This window comes from Rattus rattus, chromosome 7, assembly GCF_011064425.1.
Source record: "Rattus rattus isolate New Zealand chromosome 7, Rrattus_CSIRO_v1, whole genome shotgun sequence".
Lineage (NCBI taxonomy): Eukaryota > Metazoa > Chordata > Mammalia > Rodentia > Muridae > Rattus > Rattus rattus.
In genome coordinates, this window is record NC_046160.1 from 53864192 (window position 1) to 53881926 (window position 17735).

At 39.5% G+C, this 17735-nt stretch overlaps 1 protein-coding gene across 1 annotated transcript in view; it reads left to right on the forward strand.

Moving 5' to 3' along the window:
- The window catches only part of Dock4 (dedicator of cytokinesis 4), a 387862-nt gene that overhangs the window by 205083 nt on the left and 165044 nt on the right, over positions 1–17735 (forward strand). Inside the window, exons 9-10 of the mRNA XM_032907671.1 lie at positions 16351–16432; positions 17151–17211. Of these exons, the coding sequence (XP_032763562.1) occupies positions 16351–16432; positions 17151–17211 (143 nt within the window). The remainder of the gene's footprint in view (positions 1–16350; positions 16433–17150; positions 17212–17735) is intronic.

Below are 17735 nucleotides of genomic sequence, written 5' to 3' on the forward strand. Positions count from 1 at the left end.
ACACTCCCTTTGAAGCAGCCGAGCTGTGCTAGCACAAACTTCCCATCAGTGCTCTGACTCTTACCCGTCTTGGTTCTCTGTGGCAAGTTTTTCATTATAAGGTTAGGTTTTCTGGGGTGTTAGGAGTCAAGTCCCAGGCCTCGTGCCTGCTGAGTGACTCCCTAGTGCTGAGTGTCATCACGAGCCCAGACTTTTAATGGCTAGGAAAAGACTTAGAGTGGATGCTTTGTGTACCCAGCCAAGTGTTTGAGCTCTTCCTGAGACTCGAAGAGAACTATATTTATTTTGAATAGAAACATAAAGTACTTTATGTTTTAAAAGAGAGTCTCACATTTAAATTGTGAATTAGGATGGAATTACTCGAGTCACGCATAATGATCCATTTGTACAGTGCTTTTTAGAGTACTTAATAAAATAAATAGACTCTTAAGCAACTCCCAGCCACACGTACTGATTCATAAATGTCATAATCTACGAGTATTTCCCTCTTTTCCTATGAAGTATGCGAACTTTATTTTAATGCACTTGTAACAATAACACACGATGGGTAACTTATGAATTAGTTTTATATACTGACAAGTGTGACTTATTTCTTCTTAGTGGACTACGCCTAGGAAATGCAGATGGTGGTATTTTTGTGAAGTAAGGCTAGGATATAGAAAGTGTGGAAGTAACAATGGTATTATGTTTTCAGAATCAACCGGAAACACAGTTGGAGGAGATGAATTGGTGTCCTTGAAGAACATTTCCCATCACAAATCAATTCTCCAAGAGGAGAAAAAGACTTAAAATACTGACCCATTATCGCTCTGTACTTGACATCTGTGAATGATTCTTAGCGATAACACCTGCTTTTCCTTGTTCATTATTTTTTGTTTTGGAGACAAGGTCTCACTGTGTTGCCTCGGCTGTCCTAGAACTCTCCGTGTAGAGGACAGGCTGCCATTCAACTCTCAAGAGATTTGCATGCTTCTGCCTCCTAAGTGCCATGAAAAAGCCCTGTGCCACCACACCTGGCTTGACACTGGCTTGTTCTATTGAAATGTTTTTGGTGTACCTATAGTTTTGCACAATCCTGAAAACTTTGAATGGATGATATACTATCATTTATGTTTTTACTAAGCAGTATCTCTTCTGCTTATTTCTATCAATCTGAAATTCTGAAAAATAAATTTCCATATTTTTCACACATGTTGCAATTGAGTTCACAAAACAGTGATTTTTATATTAGGATTAATAGAATGATAACTGATAAAATTATCAATGTGATTAACAATGCACATAGTCAATATAATACCATTATATTTTTATCATATTTACCATCCTATAAAGATGTACTTAATAATGTATAATGTTAACATCATTGAAATAGCACTGGTTTAACATTAGCATCGTTCAGAGTTTCTCTTGCTGAAAACATTTTCAAATTTTCTAAAACATTCCATTTAAGAGTCCATGTTCAGCACTCCTTGTGTTTGATTCCTATTCTCTGAGTGAAAATAGGAAAATCGCCCATGCAAATGTAAACTGTGCTTTTTGGACCTTATGAGGATCCTGGTTTTGTTTCTGTTGCTCTGATAAACAGCATCACCAAAAGCAGCTTGGGCTAGAAAGGGCTCATCTGGCTTTTGGGTTACAGTCCATTATCAAAGGAAACCAAAGCAAGGGTGCAAGAGGTACTTGGCGGATGGATATTAAGTAGAGACCCGTGGCTACTGGCTTGCTCTCCTCAAGCTTGTTCTGCTCCTTTTTCAAAGGGCCCAGGCCCACCAACCTAGGGATGGCACTGTCAGTAGCAGGCTGGGCTCTCCTACATCAGCTAGCAATTAAGAAAATGCCCTCTAGACTCCCACAGGCCGTGCTGATGGAGACAGTTCCTTAACTGAGCTGTCCTCTTCCCTGGTGACTCCAGTTTGGGTCAACTTGACAAAAACAATCAGCACAAGAAGTTTCTGTCACCAGGCATTTTAATGTCATCATTTATTATCATCGATAATACTGATACCAAAACCAGCATGAGACTCCAGAAGTAATTGAGTCTACAGAAATTGGTTTCTGAAATCAAATGCTTTGAGAGGATTCATTTAAAACATTTTCCTTTTGTTTATTCGTGGCACATGTGGAGGTCAGAAAACAGCTTGTGGAGTTAATGCTTACTTTCACTTTGTCTTGTACCATGTGGGTACCTGGAAGAGAGTCAGGATTTTGAGCCTAGCAGTGAGTTTCCTGCTGAGCCCTCAGTCACGCCAAAGACTATGACATTATTGTATATGTTTCTGCATGATATATGGGGGGTTGTTCACATGTCATGGCACACATGTGCAAAGTCCGAGGACAGCTTTGTGAAATTATCTGTCCCCTTCCATGTTTACATACCTTCCAAGGGGTCATACTTGGGTTACCAGGTTTGTACAGCAAGTGTTCTTACTGCTGACCAATCTCAGCAGCTTCTCCCAGAGGACTTGAAGGTATATGAGGTAGTGTCAACTGCTCATCTCTTCCAAGGATGAACAGCTTAGAGTCTGACCTCACAGGTATCCAGTATGAAGGGAGCCACCATGTGGTATAACCTTCCTAGTTCATCTGCCAAAAATGTGAAGTGTGTAACATCCCCTGAGTACCAACCAAGGCAGATGTTTTTGAGTTTCTAAGTCCTTAAGTCATCATTTGACAGCTTTGTTTATAAAACCTGTTTTGTTTTTTTTTTTCTTTTTTAAACAATTGTCAAACCTGTCTGAAGATGGCCCAGGAGATTGGGACTCTGATCATGGTAGGGACCCTCCTTACTGTAAAGCTCAGAAAGAAGGCAGACATGTTCTGACAGCATCTGGTTAGCATATGCCTGCCTCATTCATGTTTGCTCTCCTTGGCTACTTGGATAGAATAGCACGCCAGCCCATAGAGTCTAGTGATCATTGAAAATTACAGACCACTCATTGAAGTCCGATACAACCTTCACATAGCTTCTTTCTATGAAAGATAATTATTTGTTCAAAAAATGAGTTTGCCACATTGTTTTCACATAAGCAAAACATTTTTAGAGAGCATTTATCTGGCTGGAAGTTTGGTTTCCTCACTCTATACAGAGTAGCTGGGGAAGGCAGGAAGGTATCTTACCTTTTCCATGTCAAACACTATTCTAAGTTCCTTTAAAAATATTTCCTGACTCAGCTCTTTCAACTACCCTAAGAGGTACATACTACTAATATTCCTTCATTTGTAGATGGTGCAGCCTACAGACCTTGCCCAAAGTCACTGAAGCTGGTACAGGGTAGGCTGTGTAGGAATCAGTATTTCCCATCCCTACTCAGTATCCCTTATCCGTAATATTCATAACGTGCTCTGTTCTTCCCCCACTCATTTTATGTTTACTATTAAATGTTAAGGGGGCCTATATAGGGCTCATCCTTTTAAGATCTAGAATGGTAGAAACTTGAGCTTTGAAGATTGGACAGGAAGGATCTAGTAATGAGGAAGAGGCCACACTGAAGGAGAAGGGAAATCACTGATGGCCCCAGGCCTCTTAGGAGAGGAGCATCAGGAAACAGACTTGAGTTTGCAAATGGGAGATTAGCTGTGAGAAAGGAAGAGCTGAGGGTGTGGTTGTGAACTGTTTGAGCCTTAGGATGGGCCTACGAGTTGTAATTATCCAGAGAAAAGGAACTGGCAGTATATGCGGCTGGCACTTAAGAAATGGCTCTGGCACCCTGTGGGATACAAGGAAACATAGCATGGTGCTTTACAGGGGCTGTGCAACTGTGCGTCAGTGCTTATCTTCCCTTGTGCTTCAACTACATCAAAACGTGTGAATAACCCTGTCCCGTGACCTTCACTCTGGCCGGCTAGTCTAGCTGAAATAGTCAACTTCAGTGAGAGACTCTGTTGTATGTTTGACTGTGAGCCACGGCTTAGTGGTTTTTGTGTGACTTTCATTATTTTCTTTACTGACATATTCTAAGTCCTTATTAATTAACATTGTAATTTCATCTTGGGACTAATTCATTTCTTTATTTTTGACACAGCAGAGAGTTTGGCCTGAATACCACCAGTTGGTCCTTAACTACCACAAGGCTGCTCGTACGTGTCAGCCACTGGCATGGACTTTTAAGTGAGAAATTAGCAGCAGGAAATTGCATAGATGAAGTTTACTTTCTGTTGATTCCTTTTTCCACATACTTTTCTGAAGTTAGATTTGCAGTTAAACTCATTTTTCTTGAAAGGTTTCATTTCCATAGCTTTCTTTTGCCTACAATTACACTTTATTCAGTCCAATTCTGTCATTTAAGAGAGAGAAAGTACTGAATACAGTAGGTAAAGTGCAGGCGTTTTAAAAATCCAGATCCTTACATAACGGTAAAGTGGCTATGACTTTCTCTCTGTCTGGGAAAGACACACATCTCCTGTGTCTTATACACCCTTTCAGTGTGGCTTGGTGGCCACACTGAGGTTAGCAAATCTAGGTAGAAATCCTGACTTGGCTCCATCAGCCTGGGCATGTAACGGCACATCTCTTACACTGTTAACGAGTAGGACTTATGACGATAACAGTGCTTTCCTGGTGGGGTTACTTGAATGTTAAACGCATAGGATGCTGCTCAGTACCCAGTAGTTTATTGTTGGGTGGATCCTGGCTATGAGGAGGATGATTTTCAACCCCAAGGGAAAGTATGCATTACCTTAGCTAGACGTACCTGGTGACTCCCTTTGCCTTCTCGTAGAAATCACACATTCTAAGAAATTGGTGATGTTTTAGTTGTGATATTGCAGTTACTTAAAGTTTAGAGAGACCCACTAGCAAAAGGTAATATGAAGTGCATATTACGTTATCCAGGCGTGCTCAAGAAGAGGGCGATCAGAAGCCTGAAGGGGGATTATATCCTGAAACACCACAGTGGGAACAGGAATAAGGAAGTTGGGAGTCCTGTGTCCAGATGAGGAGAGCCTTACACAATTACTTTCATGGCTTCCTATAACCCTGTTCAGAGGTAGACATATATAAGAGCTTGGGAGAAAGTGATACTAATTTTGCCTGTGTATAGTACTGTATAGTAAGATTAATAGAGCCTTTTACAGGTTTTAATCCCCCATGTCTGTGCTAGATATCTTGTTTGATGCATGACCTAAAGCTTACCATGCCCTGATCATACAAGTTCACCATCTACATTTTTACATCATTTAGGAATTTTTAGTGTTTTCACTTTGACAGATTGTAGGCCTAGGTCTGTTTTTGTAAATCCATATTACAACACTCGCTACAGATTGTAAGCTTTCCAAAGCAAAGAAAAGCAGTGTAAGGAAACGGCCCAGCCAGACTAGCAAGGGGCACAGTGCACAGAGTTAAAATAGGTAGTGGAGGCATTCAGAGGTCCTTCTTGAATTGTGGCAGCGACAACCGTTCTATCAGGCCCAGAGCATTTCCTGCTGTGTCTAGACATGTTGGCACAGATTCACTGTGGGTGTCTGTCCAGCAGTGACCCATAGAGACCTTCCCTGGGGCCTCTTGTTCACATGCACAACTGCCTCCCGCCTCCCTCTTCTCCATCATTTGATGGTTCCAGCAGGTTGTATGGGGATTGGGATTGTTGTCACTCCGAGTTAATTGCATCTGTGGTTTATCCCTTATGTGTTCACTCTTGTGTTACACATGGAAAAAAAAATGGCCAACGAATACTGGTTGCCTTAAATGGTAGTGATTTTAAGGAAGCTGCTGGAGCTGAGATGGGGCAGGAGGGGGGTACAAATATAAAGAATTGAGCAAGGAAAGGCTTCATTCAAATCTAGAACACACTGTGTATCACAGAACTACTCTTTGGTTTTTTTTTTTTTAGCATTTAATGATAAGAATATAATGCCAATTATTTAAATTAAGTAAATGACTAGAAAAACTAGAGTTGCAGAAAACCAGAAGCTCACAGAGACATGAACTTGGGTAGGCTTCTCTTTTGCTTTGCACTTATGCAGACAGCTTGGCTCTCTTAAGTAGTGGAGTATTTTAAAAGGTGAGCAGAAAGCCCCCTTCTCCCTGATCCTGCCTTTTACATCAGGAGCAGGTGAGTGAGCCTCCTCTCACTAGTAACATGGTCATCTCTGTCTTCCTCATGAGCATCCAGGTTGCTTCCTGTAGGGAATTCAGAATAATTTCGTCTTCTGGAGTCCGTATGGGATAGGCCGCTGTCATACATGGCAAGCACTTCACAAGGACTTCCTTGGTGATTCGATTGCCATTTATTTAGCGGGAAGAATTTGCGCTAATAAAAGGAATGATCGTGCTGTGCCTCTACCTGCTCATCGTCTTTATGGTCTCAGCAACTTGCAGAGTACTTGATACATAGCAGGTGTGTGTGTGTGTGTGTGTGTGTGTGTGTGTGTGTGTGTGTGTGTGTGTGTGTGTGTGTATACATGTGTGCGTGCAGTGATGCAGTTAAAAAAGCTTTTAAGTTTTGCTTTCCCATTGAGACAAAGCATTAAAAGATAATACCATTAGTCCCTCCATCTTTGCTCTCATCCTTGCCCTCCTGGACTGGGGTGGGAATGTGCTGCTCAGTAAGAGAGAACCAGAGTGGTGAGTGCATCCGTAAGAGTTGTTTCCTGTTACACTGTGCTCATCAGAGTTGCACTCTCAGACCTGTCTCTAGGGAGCCATCATTTGCAAACACTGTCATGTTGAAAAAAAAAAAAGTACATAAAAATCATCGCAAAAATGCCTGGTGTTACCCCCTAAGCATTTGAAAGTTTCGGATTTTAAGTTAAGAGGGGTGTGTCTACTCACACCACTACTGTGCAATTATTGAAGCCTGCTCACTCGTGCACTCAGTCAGCCAGAATAATCTCCGCCTAAGGCCGAATGCTCATCTAGAGAAGGCGTAAAGAAAACCACATCCTCCAAACCTACTGTTCTGCTTAGGTTCAAAATGTAGAGAAAATTACGGATCGTTTCTAGGCCACGCCTTTATACAGTATTACATGTAAGGCTATGGCAGTCAGTATGCGTTTTGTTGGTTTGTTTATTTTTTGAGTTGTCTCACACTATGTAGTCCTAGTTAGCCTGGAGCTTGCTATGTAGACCAGGCTGGCCTTGAACTCCTAGTGATCTTCCTGCTCTGCCTGTACTGGGATTATAGCCAAGTGTCACCACTGGATTTAATATTCACAAACAAACAAACAAAAAGAACCTAACCAACAAAGAAAAAAACCTCAGAACATCCTGTGGAGATAAAAATATATGAAAGATTTATTTATTGACACTAAGGGCTTGAATTACATGGATTTTTTTTTTTTATTTAATCATTCTGTTTTCATTTACAGCTTCCTAACCTTTATTTTTTCACTTGTTTTTAAATGCATACTTCTCCTGAAAATACTTATAAAGAGCTTTGGTTTACTTGTATCTAACATTTATTAAAAGTGGTTTCCTAGTGAAGAGACAGTATTTCACAAAGTCAGAGTGGCTACCATGTATAGACCAGACTCGTTTCTCCCTCGAAGAATGTCAAGGATATGGTGTTTGCAGTGATCACATTCTGTGAATTTCAAGAAGAATCAGCCTAAGACGCTCTTCCCCCCCCCCATGCAAATCACCATGCTTCGTGACCCTGTTCTTGTTGACCCTCCTCCTAGCCATGTCTACCTTTGCGTCCTCTGCTCAGAAGAAGCTTGTTTTCCTATTAATCTTCTAACATATTCTCTGGGAAAAGACTAAAGCATGTGCTTCCCCCTCTCCAACTCCATTAATTCTTAGTCAGAATTCAAAATAGGCCTAGTGATAGCATTTCTATACAGGTGCGATTAGACGCTTTAAAATTCATCTTCCCTGCCACAATGCCTTCCTTATCTCCCCATCTCCTCTCTATTTCTTGCTGGCTCCTGGTTTCTTCTCAAGTAGTACCCTCTGCTCTATCTTTGCAGGCAAATTCTTCTTCTCTTAGTTTCTAGATTTTCGTTTCCTGACTTACATAGAGAGAGATGTGCACACACTTGGACACATTTCTATCCCCACTTACATTTCAATTCTGCAAATGGTATTTGTCTCGGAGTCTCTATTACTTTTTTAGCATAGCGATCTACCAGTTCATCTGTTTGGTCATATGTAGGCTGGTTCTGTGTCTTTCCTCTCGTGAGTAGTGCAGAAATCAACATGGATGTGCAATTTTCTCTAACTTAAAGTCTGGTAGTGGTAAAACTAGCTAGGTCATGGCCGTTACACTTTTGAGTTTTTGAAAGCCTTTATACTGATTTCCACAGTGACTACCAATTTACATTCCCACATCAGTGTATCTGGGTTCCTCTTCCCCTTCATCCTTGCTAACATTTTTTCATTTCTTTCTTGGTAGGCTTTTCTGACTGGTATGAGATAGAATATTAAAGCAATTTTAGTATACATTTTGACAATGGCTAAAGGTGTTGAAGAAAATTACATTTGAGAAACTCTCTGTTCAGTCTGATAGCCCATCTGTTGTTGACTAATTTGGGGGTTTGTGGTATACAGTTCTTCATGTACTCTAGATATCTGTCCCCTGTAGATGTATGGTTGACAAAGACTTTCTTTTCTCCTATTGTATAGGTCATCTCTTTAGTCCGGTGATGACTTCTTGTTCCACAGAACTTTTAAATCTCACAAAATCCCATTTGACAATTCTGGGGTTGTTATGATGTTGAATCCTTTTCAAAGTATCTTTGATATATATTTCCTGAGTCATTTAATTATATAGCATTTATCTTTCTAGGAATTTCCCCAAGAGGGAAATTTGGGGATTTTAAAATTAGAGTCATTGCTGTGTGTCAGACAGCCAGAATCACCACCACCATCATCATTTATGACTTTGTTTATTGTGGTGATTGCGAAGGTGCTATGAATTTTTAGTGATTATTTATCCCTTTAAGAGAGTTGCATTTCTCTTATCATTAAAACTTGTTGTTTTAGAGAGTTTTCTTTCATTTTTCTTATTATCCAAAGAAAATAGCATAAGGTAGTTTCGGATTGTGCTAAAAGGTCAAATTGACCAATTCTGATAGTCAAAATTTGTAGTGATCTTAGCTATACTTTAAAAATGTATCTTCTCATGTGACATTTAGCTGAATCCCTTATGTGACAAAGCTATCAGATGGTTTGGTTAGTCTCTTCAAGGCAGATATTTATACAGAATCTAGCCTTGGATATTAACAAAGGAGTCTGTTGCTTTCTTTTTCTTAGGTAAGCAACTGTGCTTTGGAGTCTGTCTCCATGGACTTCCTGTTTCCATTTCTTTTTACTCAAAGGATCACATGATTGTAATTCTACTTTAGTTTTAAAATTAGTACGCTAATGGTCTTAGCTAGTAAGACTTTCAAAGAAATGCCCTGTCCTTAGTGTTGGTCTTGTGGTTGAGAAAGAAAGGGGGAAAGTCTTTGTCCATGAGATAGCTTTGTTGCCTGTTTGGTGCCACTTAAGACAGCTGTAAAAACATAAAAATTAGAATTGGTTAAGACCTGAGCTTAGTGCTCCTTACTATAACTAGACCTTAATCATGGAGAAATGTTTTCAGCCAACCACCACCCTAATAAGTCAGGATCTCCTTGTTATGAATTGGACATTGCAGGAGAAAGTAGTGACTAAGCAGATGAGGGACTTTCAGATAAGGTTAATGGGTCTCTTCTCTTTCTACTGGGAAGTCTTTCTCTTGGGATACAGTGTCTCCCCGACCTTCATCTACTCATGAGAACCAGATCCCAACCAAGGTCCAGAAGGCACCTTAGGGCTGCTTCCACACCTCCTGCCCACTTTCCACAGTGACCTGAGTTGGCACTAGCATCACTTCAGCTCATTATGATGCTGTTTAAGCTTTTCCATTTCCAGTGTTCGCCAATGAAATAAGGGATACAGTTATAGCACTCTGCATGGTATTAGGCTTGAGTGAGGTACTTTTTTTCTCAGCCATTTGTTACAGATCTTTGTAACAGAAGATGAACTAAGGAGAGAAGAAGAAGATGGATCGGTTGGCACATACCTTTAATTCATTTGGAGGCAGAAAGAAACAGGAGAATCAGGAATGTGAGGATAACTTGGGCTGCACAGTTCTAGGACAGCAGGGCAGCATAATGTCTCCCAAAGGATGATGATGACAATGGTGATGGTGATGAAGGAGGAGGAGGAAGGAAAGTAGGAGGAGGAAGAGAGGAAAAAGAAGAGGAGGAGGAGATGATGATGATGGTGATGGTTATGTGATGATAATTTAATCTATGCATGGGAATAGCCAGGAAATGAGTAATTCTTGAAGGCTGTATTGAATTCCAGTTTATGCAGCATCTTCACAAACAGTGCATTTTAAGAGAGGAGACTAAACAAAGGAAGGTATTTAGTCTCTAAGGGGCAACAATTTGTAGGAAGGCAAATAAATGGCAAGAGGTAGTTAATAAAGCTACTTGATGTGGCACATCTGCCCCTGACTCTAGGCCCATAAAGACCTACTATGGTCTTCATTGGTGAATACTGTTCTCCTGGGTAGACAAGTGTGTGGAGCACCTTTTGTCAGGGTCTGCTTTTAGGCAGAGTGAGGAAGAACAGAGCTTTCTGTGTTCCTGCTTCTTAACTGTCTTTATTACAACAAACCTTCTGCCAGGTTGGAGTATTTTGGTGTAGCATAGTCTAATGTCTTAGAAAACATTTTGGGAACCATTTTGCACTGTTATCAAAAGCATTTAAGATAAAGAGGAAAAGCCATCGAGACTTCCTGACACTTGCATTTCGTTGCATTCTAGAGAGAGGCTTTAATGCCCTTCTGTTGAGTTCTGACATTGATGCCCGCGCTGTTGACCTTTGGCACTAATGCCAGCACGACTGGGGCTCTGCCATTGCCCATGTCAGTGTTCCCACCACTTTTATTCTCAGCTTCTGGTGCCTCACACCTCTGTCCTAGAGGACAAACATTAACTGTTCCTGACACAACATAGCTAAACTTAAGACATAAGGATTCTTCAAAGATGCTATGTTGATGTTTGGTTTAGTTTTTCTAGGATTGGTTTGAATGACTAGAAAAGACGAGGCCATTGTTTTCCTTTATCTTCCCGATCAGCTTATAAAATCATGGTCCTTTAAATGTTTACTCCACTTTATTGTTGCTAACTTTCAGGCTGTAAATACGTTTCAAGTGGTTAAACTATCCAAACTTCTTAAAAAGTGTTCTTTGTAATTTTTTATAGATCAATTAACTCATGATCTTTTGCACCATTTGGTTCAAACTGAGATATTAATCACTCCCTGATTTTGGATAAAATTCATGTTGTATAACTTTCATATGCATGAAATCCTCGGATCAATTTAATTATTATGTGAGAGGTGACTTAGATTGATAATATGAATCTATGTTGGAAAATATTAAATTGCCTTATAAAGTATAAATCTCTTTGAAATATAAGGATATATGTCATATAAAAATATCAAAATTCCTGGCATTGGTCATTAGAATGTTTAGTTCCTTGTTCTTTGAATGGAGCATTCTATATAGGAATAATCTACTGGGAGGGCCACTTAATGCTGTTTCTCAAAGGACATTCTCAGATTTGGCCTGGTGGCCTCCTGGACCTACAGCCTTTGTAACCAAAAGGATCCTGATTCAGAGTAGTTGAAGAAAAGAGTGGAAGACAGGAACACCCTGCAGAGAAAGGAAGACGTTTCATAGTTACTTCCATCCCTTAATGTGCTTCCTGTGGCATATCGTGTCAATGTAAGGACATCTCTCTTGAAGTGTACCATTGAGATGCCCTTTCCGTTTGTAGAGGTTTCACTTGGGACCTCAGAATTTAGTAGCTCACCTGAATAGAACATGAGTTATGTTCTGGCTTAAATTTTTTTAGCTTTATTTATTTTCAAGTATTTTTACATTTTATTGATAGTCTTTAAAACATTTATTCCTTGTAACACATTTTCGCTCTTCTCTGTCGATTCCTGAATTATTGTTTTCAAAGACGGGGTGCCACTGTGGGTGTGAGCCAAGACTCTCAGTCACATTCTAGATGGTAAGATTGCTCCATCCTTGACCATCTGTGCACCTTTGGGTGGCTTGTCCCATATCTCAGGCCCCAGCTCTCTCATGTATCAGACAGGGATGGCAATGCTTCCTATCCTGTAGGGCAATTGTGGGAATTAAATGAGATCTCTGTAAAGCCAACATGATAGAGTCCGGCCAAAGTACATGGTTTCCTTCATTACTTCTCTTCAGGCACCCCGCCATGGATGTTTATTTATATTCCTATTTCATTGTCTTGGGTTTTTTTCACATCCTTGTTAGAAGGTAGGTTATGAATAATAAATAACTATGATTTGTTCTTTATTTCCAAGGAAGCATTAGTCAGTAGAATTCATAGTCATAATTTATAATGGCCTACATATAGAATTCAGGTGATTCTAAATTTCCCCAGTAGTGAAGTTCTTCCTCGAGGAGAACACAGCAGCACATAATTAAGTCAAATAATGATTTTTTTTCTCAGCTTGTAATATATCAAACCTTATTTCCCAGTGTTCCTGACATATACTTTTGTTTAATCTTTTAAGCATTAGAAAACATCATGTCACTGTAGATTCTCTTATTGTCTTCTTTTGAATTATGTTTACGCTTTAAATACTGTATCATACTACATTTTATTTATCCCATTTAGGGTAATAAAGATTTAAAATGTGCCTGAGGACAGGAGTAAGTGAAGTGCTCTAGAATTCAGAGCTATCATGCACTAATGAGGTGACTCTTGACAACTGGTCATGAAGTCCCATCACTGGAACTGGGAAGTTCTGTATGTAATTCGTACTGTAAATTTACTTTTCAAGCCTTTTAGGGAAATGTTGGGAAGGGATTCAAGATTCCAGATGTAATTTTCTTTGTTTTGAGGTTTGTTTTGCCTTAGAAGGTTGCTTAGCTTGCCAGGCATAGTGGTGGATGCTATTAATCCCAACATTCTGGAGGCAGAGGCAGGCAGATCTCTGTGAGTTTGAGGCCAGCCTGGTCTACAAAGCAAGTTTTAGGACAGCAGGGCTATTACACAGAGAAACACTGTTTTTTTTAAACACACACACACACACACACACACACACACACACACACAAATCAATCAAGGGTTGTTAGTCTAATCAAGGACTGCTAAGTCATTGGTAGAAGCTGAAGGTGTATATGTTAATATTATAAACCTACATGCTAGCTGCTTGTAGTATAATAAGTCAGGCACACAAACTTGTGAGACAGTAAGGAATGGAGGTTCCTTAATGACGCATGATCGTCCTCTAATAAGAAGCTTACGAGTTTACAAACTACTTGCCTGAGACAGCATGGCAGAAATCCATTTGTGTGTGGCTACTAACCTTTAAATGAGACTGTCAGATGTGCTAGAACGAACTGGCTTTGGCTTGTTTGGTTTTTTATCCTGGCTCAGAAAACATATGTTATGATAATCTCTAAATGTGAGAGTAGGGAATTATCGTTCAAAGACTCTGAATTGCATTACCGAAGGCCATTTTTTTTTTCTAAAACTATTTGCCAAGTAAGTAGTGTCTGTATCACTAAAGCTGAAAGGAAACTCATTTTGTAAAACAGCTCCATGTCATAAATGAATAGAATGTCTTTTATTGGACACAGAGATTTTCTGTCTGGTTTTTAATAAATTGCAAGTGACTTACTGCTTCATAGCATCCATTTTGAACCTATTTTTATCTCCCCTCTAAGGCATGCTTAAGCCTTAGATATGTTGCTGGCTTAGTATGTATTGATGTTCTTTCTGGAACAGGATATGATATAGTATAATACTTGCATAATCAGGATTCCGTCTAGACCGGTGAGATTAAGTAGTGACAGAGCAAAAAGGATCTCTTTCTGAAGCAGAGTTCTTTCTAACATGTTTTTATTCAAACACTGATGAAACTTACAGACACTGAATATTTTTAAAATAGCATTAAAAGTTGAGGTTTTAACATGTAAAATGATTTTTGTGCCTTAGGTTTATTGAGTTTCAGTAGATAAATCGTAAGATAGTGTGATGTTTTCTCAAGTTGTTCAGTGAAGATGAAGAGGAACTTCACAGAGAAGGCCATTTGCATTATGACAGAGGCACACTATCCATGACACAGACCAGGGGAGGGCACTTGTACCACTTGTGCTGTGTGCTAAGGTATTATAAGTGGTAAGTAATTAATAATTAGTGATGGACCCATGAAAAACTAAGTGACATCATCATTTAAACCTTAAGATTTATTAAACCTTAGCAGTTTTGACTAAATAAAATTACATTCTTAAATCTTTGGGGAGTTTTGTCTTTGTTTAATAGAATTTTAGTGGAATTCATGTTCCTAATCATATTTTCATTAGAAAGACAAACAAACTTGTCAGGGATTTCAACTAAGGACTCCTTTTTAGCCTGCTAAACAAACCAAGATTATGTTTCCTTGGTTCCAGGTGGCACAGAAAAGGCAGGGGTGAAAGTCAGTTTGAAACCTCTGGGTCCTGTTTGACATTAGTGCCACATGAATATACCAGATACACAGATGACTGTGCCTTTTTCTTTGTGGATTTTTAAGACAGGACTTGTTATGTAGCCCAGGCTATCCTCAAACTCATGGCATTCCTCTGGCCTCAGCTTCACAAGTACTCAGCACCACACCTATCTATTTCCCCTCATACTAAGGAATGCTTTGTTCGATATTTGTGTAGAACAGAACAATAATTTAACTATAGTGTTCTGATGAGGAGTGAAGATTTTCCACAAACACATAAGATATGGTTCTTAGTCACTCGTTTTTGATCCTGGAAAAAACTTTTACTTTAGTTTGCCCACCAGCTAAATAGGTATTTTAATAGTACACACTTCCTAGGGGCATGATGCCTGTCAAATGAGTGAGGTCAAATGAAGATCTTAGCAGAGTACAGTTAAATGATGATTTCTCAAAAGTATTGGCCAGTAGTGTGACATTTGAACTATAATTCCTTTGTTGTGAGATAAATCTGCATGTACTTCCTTTGACCATATCCTAAGTTTGAAATAATAACGAATTTTCTTTCACCGTGAAGAGTGCTTATAGTCTTTTTGAAAGAAAAGTATCGTAGTTGAGCTTTGGAGAAGACTGAGGTCATGTTGCATGCTTAGTTTTATTTGTTCTTCCCCTGATTCCAGACTCACTTGGGAACTGTCATTTCAGTTGAAACCTTGCAGCATTCACACTGCATCAGTCCCCTGCCCTATGGAAGAAGCTTGGCTAAGAGGAATGGAAATGGCCCAGTAGAAATGTGTGTTGGTTGCCCTCTCATAGGAGAGGTCAAGAATAGACATAGTACGGGAAAACGATGAGGTTAGCAGGCAGCTGAATCTGCTTTGCATCCAAATAGATTTATATCTCAAAAGAGAAGAAAAGGTGTTGTAAGGCCTTTAGAGTTTGAAACCCAAACCCTCCCATAAAGATCTGTTTATGATTCTCAGTCTCCCTGTTGTAGTATTTGAATATTAGAACTATTGTTTAAGGCAAGGAGTTGATGATGAATTTAATATGCAGATGTGGTCAGTTATGAGCCTCGTGCTAATGCCAAGTACCACATTTCTCTGCCTCTCTCCTAGACTAATCCTGCAGTAGCCAAGACCACATCATGTGATTGTTTCACATTCAGTGGATATTGGTTTTGTGTTCTTTGCCTGGGGCTGCCAGTTATTTGATTTTTCCACCAGATATTGAAATTCTGCAGAGGATTTAAAGCTGGAGATAGTGGATGCATTGATATTTCTTGGGTAGACATTGTAATTTTTGAATGTAAATGTTTCATAAATTACCTTGAATCTGGATGGTATCCGCTAATATTTATGGCCTTAAATTACTGGCTGATTGACAGAGTGAGTCATTTGTGTTTGCGATAAACCTGAGTGACGCTGTATTACCAAATACAGGCTCAGTGAAGAGTTTGAGATCTTCTGTTTATGTGTAGACCCAAGTAAATTTAAATTTCATCCATTGAAACTTGTATTTTAAAGAATAAGCCCAGAAGACCAAGAGCTACAAAGCCATTTTCTGTCATTATGTTAAGCAATGATATAAATCATTAAAATATCTTAGATGTAAGCACAGGAAAGATTGGGCTCTGCAATCCCATATTGCGTTGGTATCTCATATCATGTGTTGGTTTCTACTGTGTGGAGTAATAGCAGTGATACTATTGAGGAGGAACCAGCCTATTGCTGGAAAGGTTGTTTTCTTGCTTATGCAGATACTGCTTTGCCAGTTCTACAAGAAATGAAGCCCGTGCTTCTTGTATTCAGTGCTCTGTAGAGCTGAGCTTCCCGATTCTGAACAAGTAGTAAAGGCTAACTAGGAAACCATTTTCTAACTGTTTAACTGTCTTTCTCTTACAGTGAGAGATTTTTCTTGAGACTGAATAGGAATGGGCTTCCCAAAGCCCCGGATAAGCCCGAAAGACACTGTTCTCTCTTTGTGGTAAGTGGGTCTCCTGTGTTTATTGCTTGGGAGAATTAAGTTATTGACAGAGAAACTCATGACTCTGCCTAAATGACTCAAATTTAACTCACAGATTGCAATAGTGGTTGGAATTCTGATTAACAACAATCACAGTTGCCTTGTTTCCTTTGTCTTTTTGTTTTGTTTTGTTTGTTTTAGTATGGAATAGAGTTTATTTAGGGCATAGGAAGGAGAGTTGAGGATAAAGGGGTGGGGGGAGGATAAGGGGGTGGGTCCAGGAACATGTGGAGAGAGGGAGGAGAAGAGGGAGAGAGGGAGAAGGGACAGGGAAAGAAAAGTAAGAGAGTAAGAGCCTTTACTGTGTCTTTCATTCTGGTTAGCACACCTGTTAGAGTACTGGTGGCCCTGGGAGACTCTTTCACCAGTATAGTGCTAACTGGGCCTAGCATGGCGCTAGCTATCTAATCCATGCTTCTTAAGTGTTTAAAAGTGAGTGAGAGATTTGATCAGCAATGGTCTTTTTTCCCAAGTGTTCCTTTTATACAGACTAATCAGCAGCAGTGATTTATTTCGACCTGGGTTTGAACATGGTCCTTCCGCCCCAAGCATCCCATTGCTATGTATATTCTATGTCCATGTGTATCTTTGTCCTTGTTTCTGAGAGAATGAAGAGAGCTCTTGAGCTTTGCTACACAGCATAGGAACTCTAAAATAACCAGGCTTTGTTTCTTGGTAGGACTTGGGTAGCAGTGAACTCAGGAAGGACATCTATATTACCGTGCACATTATCCGAATTGGTAAGTTCGGACTTGTAACTGTTGGGAATAATACCCAGGGGATCTCTGTGTGGTTCGATATAGATTTTTGTCTGGAATCAAATTTGAATCCAAGAAACTAAGAGATATATAATTATTCTCCAGAACCCTTGATCAAGAGAAGGAATAGAATTGTTATCTTTTCCAATATAAATTGCTAAATACCGTGTTGTGCTTTATTGATTCAAACTTGTTGTATTTTTCTTCCAATCCCAGTCTCTTATAACATAAAGTCTATTTTTTGGAGCTAAGTTTCCCCCAAGCTTATGAAATCTGTGTAGCAACTAGCATTGCCTTTACCACAAAGTTCTACAGAGCATTATTATGGAATATTGCATAAGGAAGGGGGCTCTGAGACAGTAGGTACGGTATGTTTTTCAGTTCATGTAATACCATCACGTTATTCAAGGATCTGAGAAACCCTACAGGGAAAAATGACTATGCCTTTTTAACTGTCAACTCCCGCTTTCTCAGATTTGATCTGATCGTGAAAACATTTAGATAAT